A 14,730-nucleotide genomic window follows, 5' to 3' on the forward strand; every position below is an offset into this window, starting at 1 on the left:
CGTTCTCAGTTGTGTGTCTGTGAGAGGGTCTGTAATGAAATCAATAGTCTTTATCGAGTGTTTACTGAGGGTCGAGCAGTGTACAAAAGTCTTGGGAGAGTCCAATCCGACAAAGCTGGCAGGCGTGTTCCCTACTGACCCTGAGCTTCCAGTCTAGAGCAGCGGCAAGGCGTAGTGGAGAGAGGCCGGACCTGGGAATCAGAAAGTTATGGGTTCTGATTCTGACTCGCCACTTGTCTGCTGTGTGACCTTCGCCTAGTCGCTTCACTTCTCTGTGCCTGTTACCTCAGCTGTCAAATGGAGATTGAGACTGTGAGCCCCACGTGGGAAAGGGACTGTGTCCAACTTGATTCGTTTGTAGTCACCCCAGCACTTTATACAATGTCTGGCACATAGTAAGCACTTCAACAGATAGCATTATCATTACTATTATTATTAGGGGCTTTTGGGGGATTCTCATTTTAAAAACAGTGAACCTGCCTTTGTCCCGGCTGCTTTCGACCTCCAAACAGTAAGTTTCTCCTGCAGGAATATGAACCAACTTCATAACGGCACTAGACTCGACCCAACCAACACCATAATATTATTATATATTAACAAATGCTATTATTATTATTTTATTATTATAAGTGCTGTGGCGTACTGTCCTCTCCCAAGTGCTTAGTCCAGTGCTCTGCACACAGTAAGCGCTCAGTAAATATGAATGAATGACTGACCAAACACCTGCCTTTCGGGATTTTCTCTCCAAGGGTTACCTGTCTGTCATCTCTCCAAGTGCACTGAACGCATGTCCTCTCCTGCCCCAGAATGCATTGCAGGAATGCCGTCAACTGGGGATTTTCTTTGACATGGATTATTCTTATTAATAGTGATAATAATAATTGTGGTATTGGTTAAGCGCTTACCACGTGCCAAGCACTGGGGTAGACACAGGATGATCAGGTCCCATTTGGGGTTCACAGTCCAAGAAGCGGGGAGAATGAGTATTGAATCCCCAATTTGCAGATGAGGGAACTGAGGCCCAGAGAAGTCAGTGACTTGTCCAAGATCACACAGCAGACAAGTGGCGGAGCCGGGATTAGAACCCAGAATCTTCTGGTTTTCAGGCCCGTTCTTCTATCTGCTGTATTTAGGGTGTGACCTACTGGACTTCTCCATTCCTTCCTTCCCCGTTCTCTAAATTCCTTCCTCACTCCCTGTGCCGGCACCGGTTAGTGACCTCTGACCTCCTGCACCCGTTCCCCATCTCCGTAGGCTCAGGGATCACAAGCCGGGCACACCCCTCCATGAACAAGGGGAACCCCAAACCAAACAAGAGTTCGCTGGAGGGGTGAAGCCCACTTTAGGCTTGGCAGTTTCCCCAAAGCTTAAGGCTGGCATTTATTTCCATGGCAGAAGCAGCTCCGTGGGCCTCCGGGAAGTGAGAGTGGAAAAGGCCCTTCTGACCACCTGGTCCACTGATCCGGACATCGAAACATCTGTGACGCCGGCGTTCTCCAGGCCTCGGTGGTTTCAAGAGGTTCCCTTGCCGAAAGCGCTTGGGACTTGGCTCTGTCGACCATTCGCCCCTGAGGTAAGAGTCATTTGAAGAGGTCCCCCACCTCCCTCCTGAGGAAAAATGAGAGCGAATCACCCCTGCCCTCACCCCTGTGCCCACAACCTCAGACCCTTGTCATTTTGCTTTGTGGGTCTGGACGGAGAAGTGTGGGGGAGGATGTTAAACCCTCTTTGTAGGAGTGACTCACTTCCTTTCTTCCTGCGGTCGGTTGGGCGCTCTGCGACTGGATTTACGAGCAGGGGCACTTGGGGAGGCGGGAAGGAAAGGAGTGGAATGCTCTGAATATTAAAACCGAGCGGATCCGTCTCTGAACTTCAAAATCCATTCAAGTGCCATTGCGGAGAGAAAAGACAGCCTCCCCCAAAAGCCATTTAATGCATTTATTATGTACACTATTAAGGCACAAGTTTAAGCAGCAAAGAATAGGAAAATCTTTGGCCATCTGACAATATCAATATTTGCCCACATACTTTGTCGTCCCCTGTACGTACACCTCTCCACCTGGCTGTACACCGTCCAGTCTATACAAACCAGCAATAGGGAGATGCCACTAATTTACAACCAGTCACCACTGGTGTCACCTGGAATGAATTACACAGCACAAGCTCACGGCACCTGACAACACACACATAGCTAGCAGGCAGGAATAACAGTAGCAACGCAGTTAACACTTATCTGTTGAGGTTGGGGCGCGGTCGAACCCCCAGTAGAAATAACTTCACACAGATTCTGCAAGTGCCTCATTGTGCAGAAAGGTCCGTGGCCCGTTCCAAGCCGAAAACACCTCGGTTTGGCCTGAGACCCCTGAGGAAAACTTCCCATTCTTCCTCAGTTAAACCTTCCACTGGGCAACCTGACTTAAATTGGCCTACACGTCATTCTAGAATAAATAACTGTGACTCAACAAACCCTGGGAAGGGTCACTTGTAAACACAACTCGGGAGAGCAAAACGGCAGGGACCGATGCTTGAAGAAAATGTAAATAGATTGAGATCTATATGCCTACATATAGATGAGCTGTATTTTCATCATCCTAAGAAGCAGAGTTAAAGAATAAAGAAGTACCTCAATGGCACAAAACGGCAACGACGTGCAACCTCAGTCTAACGGATTTTCTGGAAAACTATCATTTACGGGCGTAACCTTGAATGCACAGCCAGACTTTTTGCGCACGCATATATATGCTAACATATATATGCATTTATAGCTATATACATGCATATATACATCATTTAAACATTCTTTCTGAAAGAACACAATACAACTATTGTAAAAAAACAACAACGAACTTTTAGAAAACCATCTGTCCATTATGCTTTCAAAACACGGCCCCTTCCTGCACTTCACTCTCCCAGCTGACCGGTTCCTGATGCCTTTATTAAATACTCCTCCCATCTCCCCGCAAGCACACACACGGGATGTACATGCTTTAAGCGGTGCCCGTTTAGAGTCGCATATACCACAGACAGCCCGCATGTTGAATGCGTACACTTTCGACATTTAAATTAACCAGTTTCAAAAATGGAAACAGACATTTACCAGGTATAGACTAAGCCACCTAGTGTTTTCAAAGAAGGTGTGGGTTTCCACATTCCATTTGGCATTGCAAAGCTGCTAATACTTAGAAACGTACACTCAAGAGCTGTCACTTACTACATACGTATGACTCCTCCGATGAACAGAAGTGCAAAATAATAGAACGCTGGCATCCTTTATACCCAGACAAAATAAGTGCATAGATTGAACAAGGTCCTCGGGTTAGAAAAAGTATCTCTTTGCTTGGCTCAGCTCACCGCTGGGAGAATAAATATCTTAACTCAGTGTTCCATTAGCGACTTCCTATGACTCTACTGCCAGCTGCCTTCACTTCCTTGCCTGTTTTTATTGGCTGGAGAGCAGTAAGAAGGCCAGGGCCTGCCAAGGTGTTTCAAGGGGGTCTCCTTGGGGAAACCGAGGAAGAGTTTGAGGAGGAAAACCAGGCTGCAAAGAGACCTGCGTGGGATTGTGATTCAGCCCGAGCGAGTGCCTTGAGATCAGTGTGTGTCTGGGATGAAAAGCCATCGTACCTGGTTGCTATGCAGAGAGGAGATGAGAAAGGAGAGCTTGTATTTTAGTTTAATTTTTGAGTGGTATTTGTTAAGCACTTTCTATGTGCCAGGCACTGTACTAAGCGCCGGGATAGATACAAGTCACTCGGGTTGGACGTAGTCTATGCCCCACATGCTGAGAAATTCAGCAAACTCTTCTCCCCCTCAGCCGGGGTCTCTGGGATCCAAAGACTCAACTGCAGCCACAGAGGGAGCCGGCTTGTTCTTAGTCCTTGAAATTTTACCAGGGAAACAGATCTGTTTGGCAAGCTACCCTAGCGAACCTCTAGTGCTCTGCCCCCCATGGCCATTCAATAAATACTTCCTGGTTGACTGACCGCCTGCTTACCATCCCAAAGCTGTTATAGCTCGCTGGCATTATTAACCAGCAGGGAAGGGACCCCTGTAGTCTATCTACCCAGAAGAATGAACACCCACCAGAAAAAAATAACCTCTTTCAGTTTCAGCAAAGAATGAACTCTGGGGCAGGGCCAGGGGGAAGTCTCAGTTGGGTTTGGAAATACCTGTTTGTGGAGATGATGGTCTATCAGCCTAGAACTTTATCCTCCTGACTTGCTTCGTACGCTTGTGAGAAGGGAGTGTCTCGGAAAGGTCCTCTTGGGAATCTCATTTTAAGAATTCTCAAAATCGACAGCATTTACCGAACGCCTGCTGAAGGCCGAGCACTGGACTAAGCGCTTGAGAATGTGTACCACATGGAGGGAGCCTCCATGATAGAATGGGACTCTGTCTCTTTTTGCTTCTTCGAGGAGGAGAAGCAAAGGTGAAGCGGGAAGAGATCTGGCGGCCACTGAGGTTTTTGAGAGTAACCGGAACTCAGACCCTAACAGGGCCAGGTCTGACTGTTGAATGGAAGTCCTGGGGTGGTTGTTGCCTTGCCTGGAGGCAGAGGACTGGACTAGATGCTCCCTTCCAACGCCACGACACTTCTTCCTTCCCAAGCACCCCTCTGCTCGGGGGCACGGCTCCACCTCACGACGGTTCGCGGGCAGCCGGGCTGGAGGCTCGAGGGAAACCCAAGCCCATCCGCGGGTCTCGTGGGCCTTTCGGCTTTCGTCTCCTCAAACTCAAAGGCCATAGGCTAAAGATCACCACGGCACAGCAGGAGAGAGCGAATCCCCTCTCTGCATCCTCGGCAAACCCTTAGCCAGAGGATGGCTGTGAGCTAAAAAGCCTCTCGGAAAGAGATACCGTTTCTGTACAGTGGGAAATTCCGTTTTCTTTCTCCGATCGTCCGTTTCTGAGCCCGCATTCCGCCCGGCATCCCCTATCCAGGGAAAGCACTCCTTCCCCTTCCATTTCCCGCCCTGTAGGCTTCCCGTCCCCTCCTCCTCTTAGGATTCCTTCTCGCCTATCCATCCACCTGCTAATCAATCTGGGCACCGGCAGCCCGGAGCGCCCCAAACCCGCCCCCATCCTGCGCCATCTTCCACCCGCCGACCACCTCGATCCTTTTCTTCCCGCCCCGCCCTCTCCGCCCGAGAGGCCTTCCTGGGATTCCATGTTCCACGGAAGCCGCCCGGAGGGGAGGGGACGCCGCTCCTAGATGAGGACTTCCATCACGTCTCCGTCGGGGAACGGGGGCTTGGGGAGCAGGCTGCTGACTCGGCCTTTGTTGTCGGGCAGCTTTCCGGGGCCGGCGGCGCTCTCTGCCGAAACAGGAGAGATGTCAGGGGACAGCGGGGAGTTGGAGACCTGGCCCGTGGCTGAAGCAGCCGGGGATACCTACCAGCGGGTCAATGTTGGTCACCTCTTAGGCTTTGGACCAGAAGGGACCTTTCCCTCTCCTGACGCCGCTAGCTCCCTCCCTTCCCACCCGACAACCCCTTAGGTTTCCTCCTGAATAGTGCTCACCCCATAGAGCTGTAAATCCAAGGATAGGAGGCCTCGTCCCCACCCCTCACCCCGGCCACAATGCTCGGCGGCGCTTCAATCTGCCTCTTTCTGTCAGGCAATTCTGTTCTCCAAATACCGGATCCAATGAACCTGTGAAAAGCCCAAGGCTCCAAGAGAAGCAGCCTGGTCCAGTGGAAAGAGCATGGACCTGGACGTCGGAAGGATCTGGATTCCAATCCTGGTTCCGCCACTTATCTGCTGTGTAGCCTTGGGCAAGTCACTCATTTCTCTGGGCCTCAGTTCCCTCATCTGTAAAATGGGGATTGAGACTGTGAGCCCCATGTGAGACATTGACTGTGTACAACCAGATTAGCTTGTATCTACCCCAGTGCTTCGTACAGTGCCTGGAACATAGTAAATGTTTAACATATAACCTTTGGAAATAGAAAAGAGAAGCAAAAAAGAACGATTCTGCTTCACTCAGCCTTGCTCCGGAGTGATGAATGTCTACAGCACCTTCTGCTCCATCTAGTCCTTTTCTGCTTCTCCTGCCCTGCTTTTCAACGGGCCCTTCAGCATCTGCTTGGGACCTCTCCCCTCCCCCCTCGCCCTCCCTGGATCCGCAAACGCCACAGGGTTTCTTTCTGACTGCTCCGCTCCGGCCTTTCCTCTTTCCCATGCTCCTTCCGCCATTTTGTGGTGACGTCCAGATCCGCCTCTCTACCCCTGGGACGGGTCTCACTCCCTCCGTTGCCCTGCTCCTCCTCTCTCCACTCCCACCCCCACCTCCCTCCCAAGGTGAAGAGACAGCTTTCGGGTGACCACGGAGGTCAAGGACTGACCTGTCTTTTCCCCAGGGCCTTTGGCCACGGAGTGATTCAGGACCGGACTGTTTGAGGGCGTGTGGCTCAGTCGCCCTCGGCCGGGGAAGGAAGCGGTGTTGGGCCAGAAGAGCTCGGAGCTCTTGTCCGTCTGCGTGCTGCTGTCTCTGCTGCCGGTCTTACAGTGAGAGGAGCCTGCCAGGCCCGGGGAAGGAGCTGGGGGCGAGGCCGAGGATGTGGGGGGCGGGGGCGGCAGCAAGGGAGCCGGCGTGAGATCCGGGTGCTCTTTCCCCAGAAGAAGACCTAAGGGCAGAGGGGGAGAGAGAGAGAGAGAGGCCGGTCAAACTGTTTGGTCTTTGGGAGGGTTTTCCTTCCATTATAAAAATAACAGCTATTATGATTTTGGTTAAGTGCTTACTTTGTGCCGAGCACGTTACTAAACGCTACGGGTAGACACAAGAGAAGCAGGTCAGACACGGTCCCCGTCTCTCATGGGGCTCACGGTCAAATTGAAAGGGAGACGGGGACTTAATCCCCACTCTTCAGATGAGGAAACCGAGGCCCGGAGAGGTCGAGTGGCTTGCCCAAGGTTACACAGCAGGTCAGTGGCGGAGCCGGGATCAGAACCCAGATCCTCTGACTTCCAGGCTTGGGCTCTCTTCCTTGGGCCGTGCTGCTTCCTGGCTGAACCGGAGACCACAACCACCATCTAAGGCCAGAAGCTCCTCGTGGGCAGGGAACGTGTCTACCAACTCTGCTCTCCTGAACGCTAACGACCGCTTAGGCCAGTGCGTGGCCCCAGGAGTCAGCGCCCCTTCCGTGGCTCTGGCCAAGAGGAGAGACAAGCAGGCCACTGTCTCAGGAAATCAAAGTTGGGATTTGGTGACCTGCCTTTTACTGGTGCACCAGTGCCCTCTGACCCTGCTTCAGTTTCCTAGCCTCTGTGCTGCTCAGTAGCATTCTAGCCAGTAGGGCCATGGTCGGGGGAGAGGGACAAGGAAATTTGGACAAACGGAGGGGCAACTATCTTGCAGGGCAGTGCTGCTGGGGATGGCGGGGGAGGGGCGTCACTGCAGGGATCTGCAGCTGCAAGCAGGGTCACGTGGTGGTCTGGGCTTACTGGAACCCACAGTTCAACTCCCTCCTCCTTCCCGCCTTCCAGTTGGTGGAGGGCGCTCTTCCCCAGGAAAGGCGGACACCGGTGCCCTCGGTGCCAGAGGACCTCCAAGATGGGGATAGTTTCCACCAGATGGGGTTGCCTTTCTCCATATTTTCACCAAGGTTTGAAGCCCGTCTGCCTGGGCCATCTTCGATGAAGACAGCTGTTGTCCACATGCCCTGCTGGACGTCCATTCCCTTTGAGGGAGGGAGGCTGCCAGGATGACCCGACCGGAGGGATTTCCAACTGAGACCCGGGCTTCGATCGTTGCCCTTGGCACCGCTGAACCTTCCCAGAATCTCCGCCCCTTTGACCCGAGTGGGTCGGCTTTCCCAGAATCCTCTCCAGAGGACAATCAGGCCCTGAGCTCCCACCAGGGCACAGGTCGGGTTCCTGAGGATGATCGTCCCAGAAGGCCGGACTGATCCGAGGGGAGGGTCCCGGAACGGCCGGGCCAGGGTCCCGGGAGGAGTTTGGTGTGCTGGTGAAGGCCCCCATCTCCAACCTTCCAGCATCTTTGTCGGATGGGGGTCCGGGCCCCCCTCAGGCAAGGACTCACCTGTACTCCCTTGCCAGCAGGTGCGCTCTTCCTTCTTCTCCTCCGCCAACTGGCCGCCACTGAGGGACGTCTGGCGAGAGTGGGTCCCCGTGACCGCGGCGATGGAGGGGACCGAGCGAGCGGGACGCAAGCTCGAGGCGTCGGTCTTTCCGGGATCCTTTCGGGAACGCTGCTGCAGGACCTTAATCATGGCGTCCTTCTCGATGATCTTGGCGTGGAGATTCTTTATCCTGCCAGAAATGAAAACCATCGTCACGGGCTCCCGGCCTCGCCCAGATGGAGGGCCGGAGCACCGATGCCAAGGTCAGTAGGGAACTAGTTGGGCCAATCAGTTTTGTCCCCAGGGAAGAGCTGTATCAACAGAACTGCGAGAGGCAGCGAGGTCTAGTGGGTAGAGCACGGGCCTGGGAGTCAGAAGGACCTGGGTTCTAATCCTGGCTCCGCCACTTGTCTGCTTTGTGACCTTGGGCGAGACACTTCACTCCTCTGGGCCTCAGCTTTTCAACTGTAAAATGAGGATTCAACATCCTTTCTCCCTTCCCTGGGCCTGGGAGCCCACATGGGACAGGGGACCATGTCTGATCTGATCGTCGGGCATCTACCTCAGTGCTTAGCACAGTGCTTGGCCCATACATGCTTAACAAATGTTGTTATCCTGGGCCCCTATCCCCTAAGCATTTTCACGCTCACCCACCTCCACCCTCAGAGCACCTAGGTACATTTTTTTTTTTATTCTTTTGCTTTCCTATCTGTAATTTATTTTACCCCAAAGCTTATTGATACATAATAAGTGCTTAACAAATACCACCACAAAAATAATTCTCCCCCACTAGATGGTAACCTCCTTGAGGTCTGGGACCAAGTCTACCAACTCTACCGTACTCTGCCATTCGCTTAGTACAGTGCCCTGCACCTAGTAATCGGTCTATCCATCGGAGGTATTTACTGAGCTCTTGAGAGAGTGCGATACGACGGAGTTGGTAGACGCGTTCCCTGCCCGCAAGGAGCTTATAACCTAGAGAGGGAATCAGATAATAAAATCATTTCCAGATATGTACATAAAAGCTGTGGAGGTGACTATGGGGGGAATATCGAGTGCTTAAAGGGTACAGATCCAAGTGAATAGGAGATGCAGAAGAGGGAGGGAGTAGGGGAAATATAAGAGCTTAGTTTGAGCAGGCCTTTTGGGGAGGAAGATGCGCTTTCAGTGAGGCTTTGAAGGTAAGGACACTCAGCAGCATGGCCTATTTGCTAGAGTGTGGGCCTGGGGATCAGTAGGACCTAGGTTCTAATCCCAGCTCTGCCCCTTGTCTGCCGTGTGACCTTGGGCAAGGCACTTCACTTCTCTGGGCCTCAGTTCCCTCATCTGTAAAATGGGGATTAAGACTCTGAGCCCCTCATGGGGAATGGACTGCGTCCAACCTAATTAGCGTGCATCTGCCCCTTAGAACAGTGCCTGGCATATAGTAAATGCTTAACAAATACCATTAAAAAAAAATTATTGATCGACAGCAGTCCCAGCCTGCGGGCGGGCTCAAACAGCTGTCTCTTACGTGTACTCCATGTCCTGGCACCTCCGGTGGGCCTGAAGGACCTCCTCCTCTTCCTGCCAGACGCAGACCTCCAGGGGACTCTCGCCGTAGCTGCCGTTGTGCGAGTGGTTGATGATTGTGGTGTCCCTGACAACACAGGACACCCAACAGGCCCACACCCCTCAGGGTCACTTGGCAAGAGACGAGACTCATTGTTTCTCGGTAGTGAGAGGAAACGGATCCATGGCCGTTCACATTAAAAACCAGATGGGCGGTCCGTGCTCTGTTTTCTCCTAACCCTCCCCGGCTCTCTCCGCCAACAGCCTTCTCCTCAGAGCTGCCCACCGGCTGCTCCCAAGAGGGGGAAATCCTTGGAGGATATCTTTTATTCCCCAGCTATTAAAAAAAAATCCCACTGAAACCAGTCTAGTTTGCCCTTCCTTGCTTCCTAAACTGACAGGAGTCTTCTTTTGACAACCCAAATTACTAAAGGAAGAAAATCGTTTATATAAACCCCAGATTCCTTGCTTCTACCCCCGGTAAAGCCACAAAAAAATGCCAACAGAGTGATCCAAGGTGCTGACTTTAGTCCAGAGCGCGAAGGTTTGGGGATTTTGGGTAGGATGAGGACTGGGAGGGGACAGGCTCCCTAGAGTTAGCAGACCTTGGCGGGCCTGGCAGCACATCCTTTATTCTGGCCAGAGAGCTGGGATGAATAAAGCCGGGAGTCCAGTCACAAGGCCGTGGGGGCCACTGTCCCCCCTTTCCCCTCCTCCCTCCCCACAGACTGGGTTCCTGTGAATGGCATGGCCGACCGATGGTGAGGCCAGCCCAGTGCTCGCTCCCCAAGAGTTGCCCCAGAGCGTTGTATGGAACAGTGACAGTTGCCTTCGTTATCATCATCCCTCCTCACTATCAGGGATGACCTTTCTTGGCTTAGTGAAAAGACCCCGGGCCTGAGAGTCAGAAGTCATGGATTCTAATCCCAGCTCCGCCACTTGTCTGCAGTGTGACCTTGGGCAAGTCGCTTCACTTCTCTGTGCCTCAGTTCCCTCATCTGTAGAATGGGGATTAAGATTGGGAGCCCCATGTGGAACAACCTGATTACCTTGTATCTACCCCAGTGCTTAGAACAGTGCTCTATCCCATTCCCCATCTCCACCCGACTCAAGCAACCCAGTCTGTAGCCAAGCAGGATTCCTTTGATTTTTTGTTTTCGGTGGAGCCAGATTCTTCTGTCTCCGCAAGCTCGAATTCGAGTGGATAGTTTCTTTCAATCTGAAGTTGAACGGGCTGAGAGCGGGGATCAGGGTTATAGCTTGGGATTCCCTCCAGCTTGAAGGTGATCCTTAGAGTTACATAAGGATTCCAATAAGCTCAACCCCGGCTGTATTCCTGGAGCACAGAGGTACCTGCAGCAACCCACAGCTCCGGTTCCCATCTGAGGAGTACACATCGATTTCTCGGAAAATGACAACGAGTGTGATTTCTTGGAAAAGAACAATGTGTATGTCCATGCGCAGCGTATGCCAGAATGTCTATTCAAACTCCTAAATTCCTTCCTGAATGGAGAGTTTGGCTTTTGTTTTCCCGAACATCTGTGCAGCACATCACTGAGAAATTATAAAATGATGCCAGGGTGGATACGCGCGGCTGCCATTTTCCAGGCGAATCTTTTAGCGACTTCAGATTCCAAAAATTGCCACAGGGTCTAATGGAGAGTTGTCCCTAGATGGTGTGAGCCTGCTTTCGCTATTTAACAGCTTCTATCTCATCGCTAAGAATTTTATCAATAATTCACCCTCCCTTAAAAACCCACACAATCCCCGTTAAAAGCGCTTTCCATTTTGTGTTTGTTAAAAGTCCTAGAGAGAGTCATTCGATTTCCACAGGAGTGCTGAAGTTGTATGGTTTTGTCCTTTCTGCTTTCCACTTTTGTATTCCTAGACCTAATTCCTATTGGAGAAGGTTTAGGACAGGTTTAACCAACCTCAATTTCCATCCCAAGTGTATCTGGCAAAGCGGCTTCTATTTCTGGACTCTAAATTTTGGTGCATTCCCAACGTTGCACTGATTGTGCATAAATGCTATGCACAAACCCTATAATGATTATCATTATAAATGATAAATTATTAGAGACAATTTATTAATATTAATATTGGTCACCCCCTTCTAGTCTGTAAATTCGTCATGGGCGGAGAATGTGTCCGCTAATCTGTTGTACTCTCCCAAGTGCTTAGTGCTGTTTACTGCACATAAGTGCTTGATAAATACCACTGATAGATTGATGGATGGATAAGTGTAGGAACCATCTATGATTTGCGGGGCCAGCTGGAGTCCCCACCTTGTGTGCTTGCAATGGCAAATGCAGAAATCAGAGGCCAGAGGGGGGAAATCTGAACATTAAGCACCCAGGACCACTAGATTGTAAGATCCTCCATGGCGGGGATCAAGTCTACCCACTCTATTTCTGTAAGGCCCGCTTCTTTTGATGCTTAGTACGGTGCTCCGCCCACGGTAAGCGCTCGATAAATACCATCAATTGACTGACATCCCCCGGGGAACATTCGCTGCCTTCTGCAACGTTTTGAAATTTCCTCCCTCTCCCCACCCTCGGCCTCCAAAGAGAGGAGTGGACGTAGCTAGGTGGAGAGACGGGAAGAAACCACTGGAGGAGACAGTTTCCCAACTCACTTGTAGGGGATTGTCGCTTTGCCGTTCTGGGCGAGGGACTTGGAAATTATGGAGAAGAAGTGTTTTAGGGATTCGTGAAGAAGCGTGGTGGCTAATTCTGTTGTACTGTACTCTCCCAAGCACTTAGTACAGCGCTCTGCACATAGGAAGCGCTCAATAAATACAATTGATCAATTGATTGATTGACTAGCTTGGTCAGGGATTGATCCTACGGGATCGATTTCTACAACATCGCTCCCGAACTTGGGTCTCAGTCATCTCTAAATAAAGCCAGGGGGACACCATCGGGGCTGTGGTCAGCTGGATGGTGACATTGCTAAAAAAAGCAGCGTGACCTCGGGAGAGTCACTTAACTTCTTGGCATCTCGGCTTCCCACCCGTGTCCTCCTGCCCACGGCCAGGGTGAGGAATTGGGGGGACGGGAGGGGACGGGAGTCTCACCTCTCAGCGGCGGCGGTGGCCGCAGCATTCATGGCAAAGTGCCGGATGGTGCTCTCCTCCAGATACTTCTGTTCCCACTTGGTCATGTCGGCCTCCAGGGCCAGGATTCGCTCTTCCTTCTCCCGCACGAGCTCCATCAGGGCCGGGGCGTTGTGCTCAGGCAGGCTCGGGGGCTGGCAGTTTCCTTGCCTCTGGAGGAAAGGGAAACGAGAGTCTGGATCGGGGACGACAGGGACCTTGGTCATCGTCATCATCGTCACCATCATCATTCTCATTATCATTTCTGTCCCAAGAGACTCATTATCGGCAGCATCCTCATTCTCGTTATTATCTTTTCTGGCCTGATAGTGCCTCAACATCTTCATCGCCATCATTCTCATCATTATTACCATTATTATCATTTCTGTCCTGACAGAGCCTCCTCCTCCTCCTCATCATTATCATTATTATCATTTCTGCCCTGGCAGAGCCTCAAAATCATCATCAGTATCATCATCATTGTTATAATAATAATGATGGTATTTGTTAAGCACTTACTATGTGCCAAGCACTATTCTAAACACTAGGGTAGATACAAGGTAATCAAGTTGTCCCACATGGGCTCACAGTCTTAATCCCCATTTTCCAGAGAAGTGAAGTGACTTGCCCAAAGTCACACAGCTGACAAGTGGCGGAGCAGGGATCAGAACTCACGGTCTCCCAAGCCCAAACTCTTCCCACTAAGCCATGTGGGAGAGGCACTGTGTCCACCCTAATCAACTGGCACCACCCCCGTGCTTAGAAAAGCGTTTGACACATCGTAAGCTCTTAACAAATAGGCCAACAGGAGGGGGACTCTCCCAGCACCTCAGGGAGCCGACAGGTGCTCGACAGAGACGGGCTGAGATGGGCCGTGGCCCAGGGGCGCTCACCGCTTCAGCAGACCCTCTGGCGACCCGACGGAGAAGGGGCTGGGCCTCCGCCACTGGGAGCGAGGCCCATGGACCTCCCAGCCCCTGCCCGCCTAGCTTACCTGCTGCATCCTCAGCGCGTCCAACTCCCTCTCCAAGCGTGTCCGTAGCCGGCGCTCCATCTGCTCCCGCTTCTCACACGCGGCCTGGAGCTGGGTCAGGGCCTGCTGCAGCTTCTCCACCTTCTCCACGTACGCCTGCTTCTTCCGTAACTGAGCGGGCGGCAAGACCGGTCGTACGGACGTCAGGACGAGGGGAGAGGCGAGGGGACCTTTCCCTTCCAAACAGGCCTTGAACCCGATGGCCACGGGGTGGGGGGACCGATTTCTGCCTACGTACTGGACCATCTGACCTATGAGGAGAAGCTCCTTGAGGGCAGGGGGCAAGTCTCGAGCTTCCGTCAGACTTTCCTCAATGCTTACTATGGGAGCTAGAGTATATTTAATGCTGGGAGACTTCCCCATCCCTTCCCCCGCCCACACCTCTCTCTCAGGCGCAGATCAAGGCTGAGGCGAGGTTGGAGAATGAACGTCGGCCTGACCAGGACCCCGAGCTCACCTCTTCTTCCAATTTGATGACCTTGGCCTGGGCGTTGTTCAGGGCCTGGTCCAGGATCTCGATGTGCCGCCGCTGTTCCTCGTTGGACGTGCGCACGGCCGCTAGCTCCATTTCCAGTTTCTCCTTCTCCTTCAAGTGCTCCTTGTCTGGAAGGAAGACGAGAACATGGTAGACACTCAGCTCGGGGCCGGACCGCCCCCATGTTCAGAAACCAAGATTCTGCAGGGCAGCAGCAGGCCAGCACTGCTCTCTTGGGTCTTCACCAGACTCTACACACAGTAAGTGCTTGATAAATACCACTGATCGATTGATTGATTTATTAGTCTTAAACGTGCTGCTGGGTGGCAAGGAGATTTGGCAGCTGCTGGCAAACCTAGGATCAGGTCTAGGTTTTGCAGACTCTCCGATTCCCATTCACCAGGGACGGGAAGGCTATGAGGATGCATTTAAAGATGGGGAGAGGGTTGTTAGAGCCTGACTTTGTCTTCACTGATTTTCCTTGTGATCTTGAGCA

At 52.1% G+C, this 14,730-nt stretch overlaps 1 protein-coding gene across 6 annotated transcripts in view; it reads right to left on the reverse strand.

Annotated features, from left to right (window-relative positions):
• Positions 1-1,924: 1,924 nt before the first annotated feature.
• AMOTL1 (angiomotin like 1) overlaps positions 1,925-14,730 on the reverse strand; it is a 91,853-nt gene continuing 79,047 nt past the window's right edge. For 5 of the 6 annotated variants that reach the window (XM_029048054.2, XM_029048057.2, XM_029048056.2 and 2 more), the window contains 7 exons: positions 14,217-14,362; positions 13,721-13,870; positions 12,709-12,899; positions 9,595-9,720; positions 8,042-8,271; positions 6,345-6,626; positions 1,925-5,315 (listed from right to left, as the gene is read on the reverse strand). In XM_029048054.2, the coding sequence (XP_028903887.1) occupies positions 5,209-5,315; positions 6,345-6,626; positions 8,042-8,271; positions 9,595-9,720; positions 12,709-12,899; positions 13,721-13,870; positions 14,217-14,362 (1,232 nt within the window). In that variant the 3' untranslated portion in view covers positions 1,925-5,208. The remainder of the gene's footprint in view (positions 5,316-6,344; positions 6,627-8,041; positions 8,272-9,594; positions 9,721-12,708; positions 12,900-13,720; positions 13,871-14,216; positions 14,363-14,730) is intronic. The other variant, XM_029048055.2, reaches the window with a different exon arrangement.

Source organism: Ornithorhynchus anatinus, chromosome 20, assembly GCF_004115215.2.
Source record: "Ornithorhynchus anatinus isolate Pmale09 chromosome 20, mOrnAna1.pri.v4, whole genome shotgun sequence".
NCBI classification, from domain to species: Eukaryota; Metazoa; Chordata; class Mammalia; order Monotremata; family Ornithorhynchidae; genus Ornithorhynchus; species Ornithorhynchus anatinus.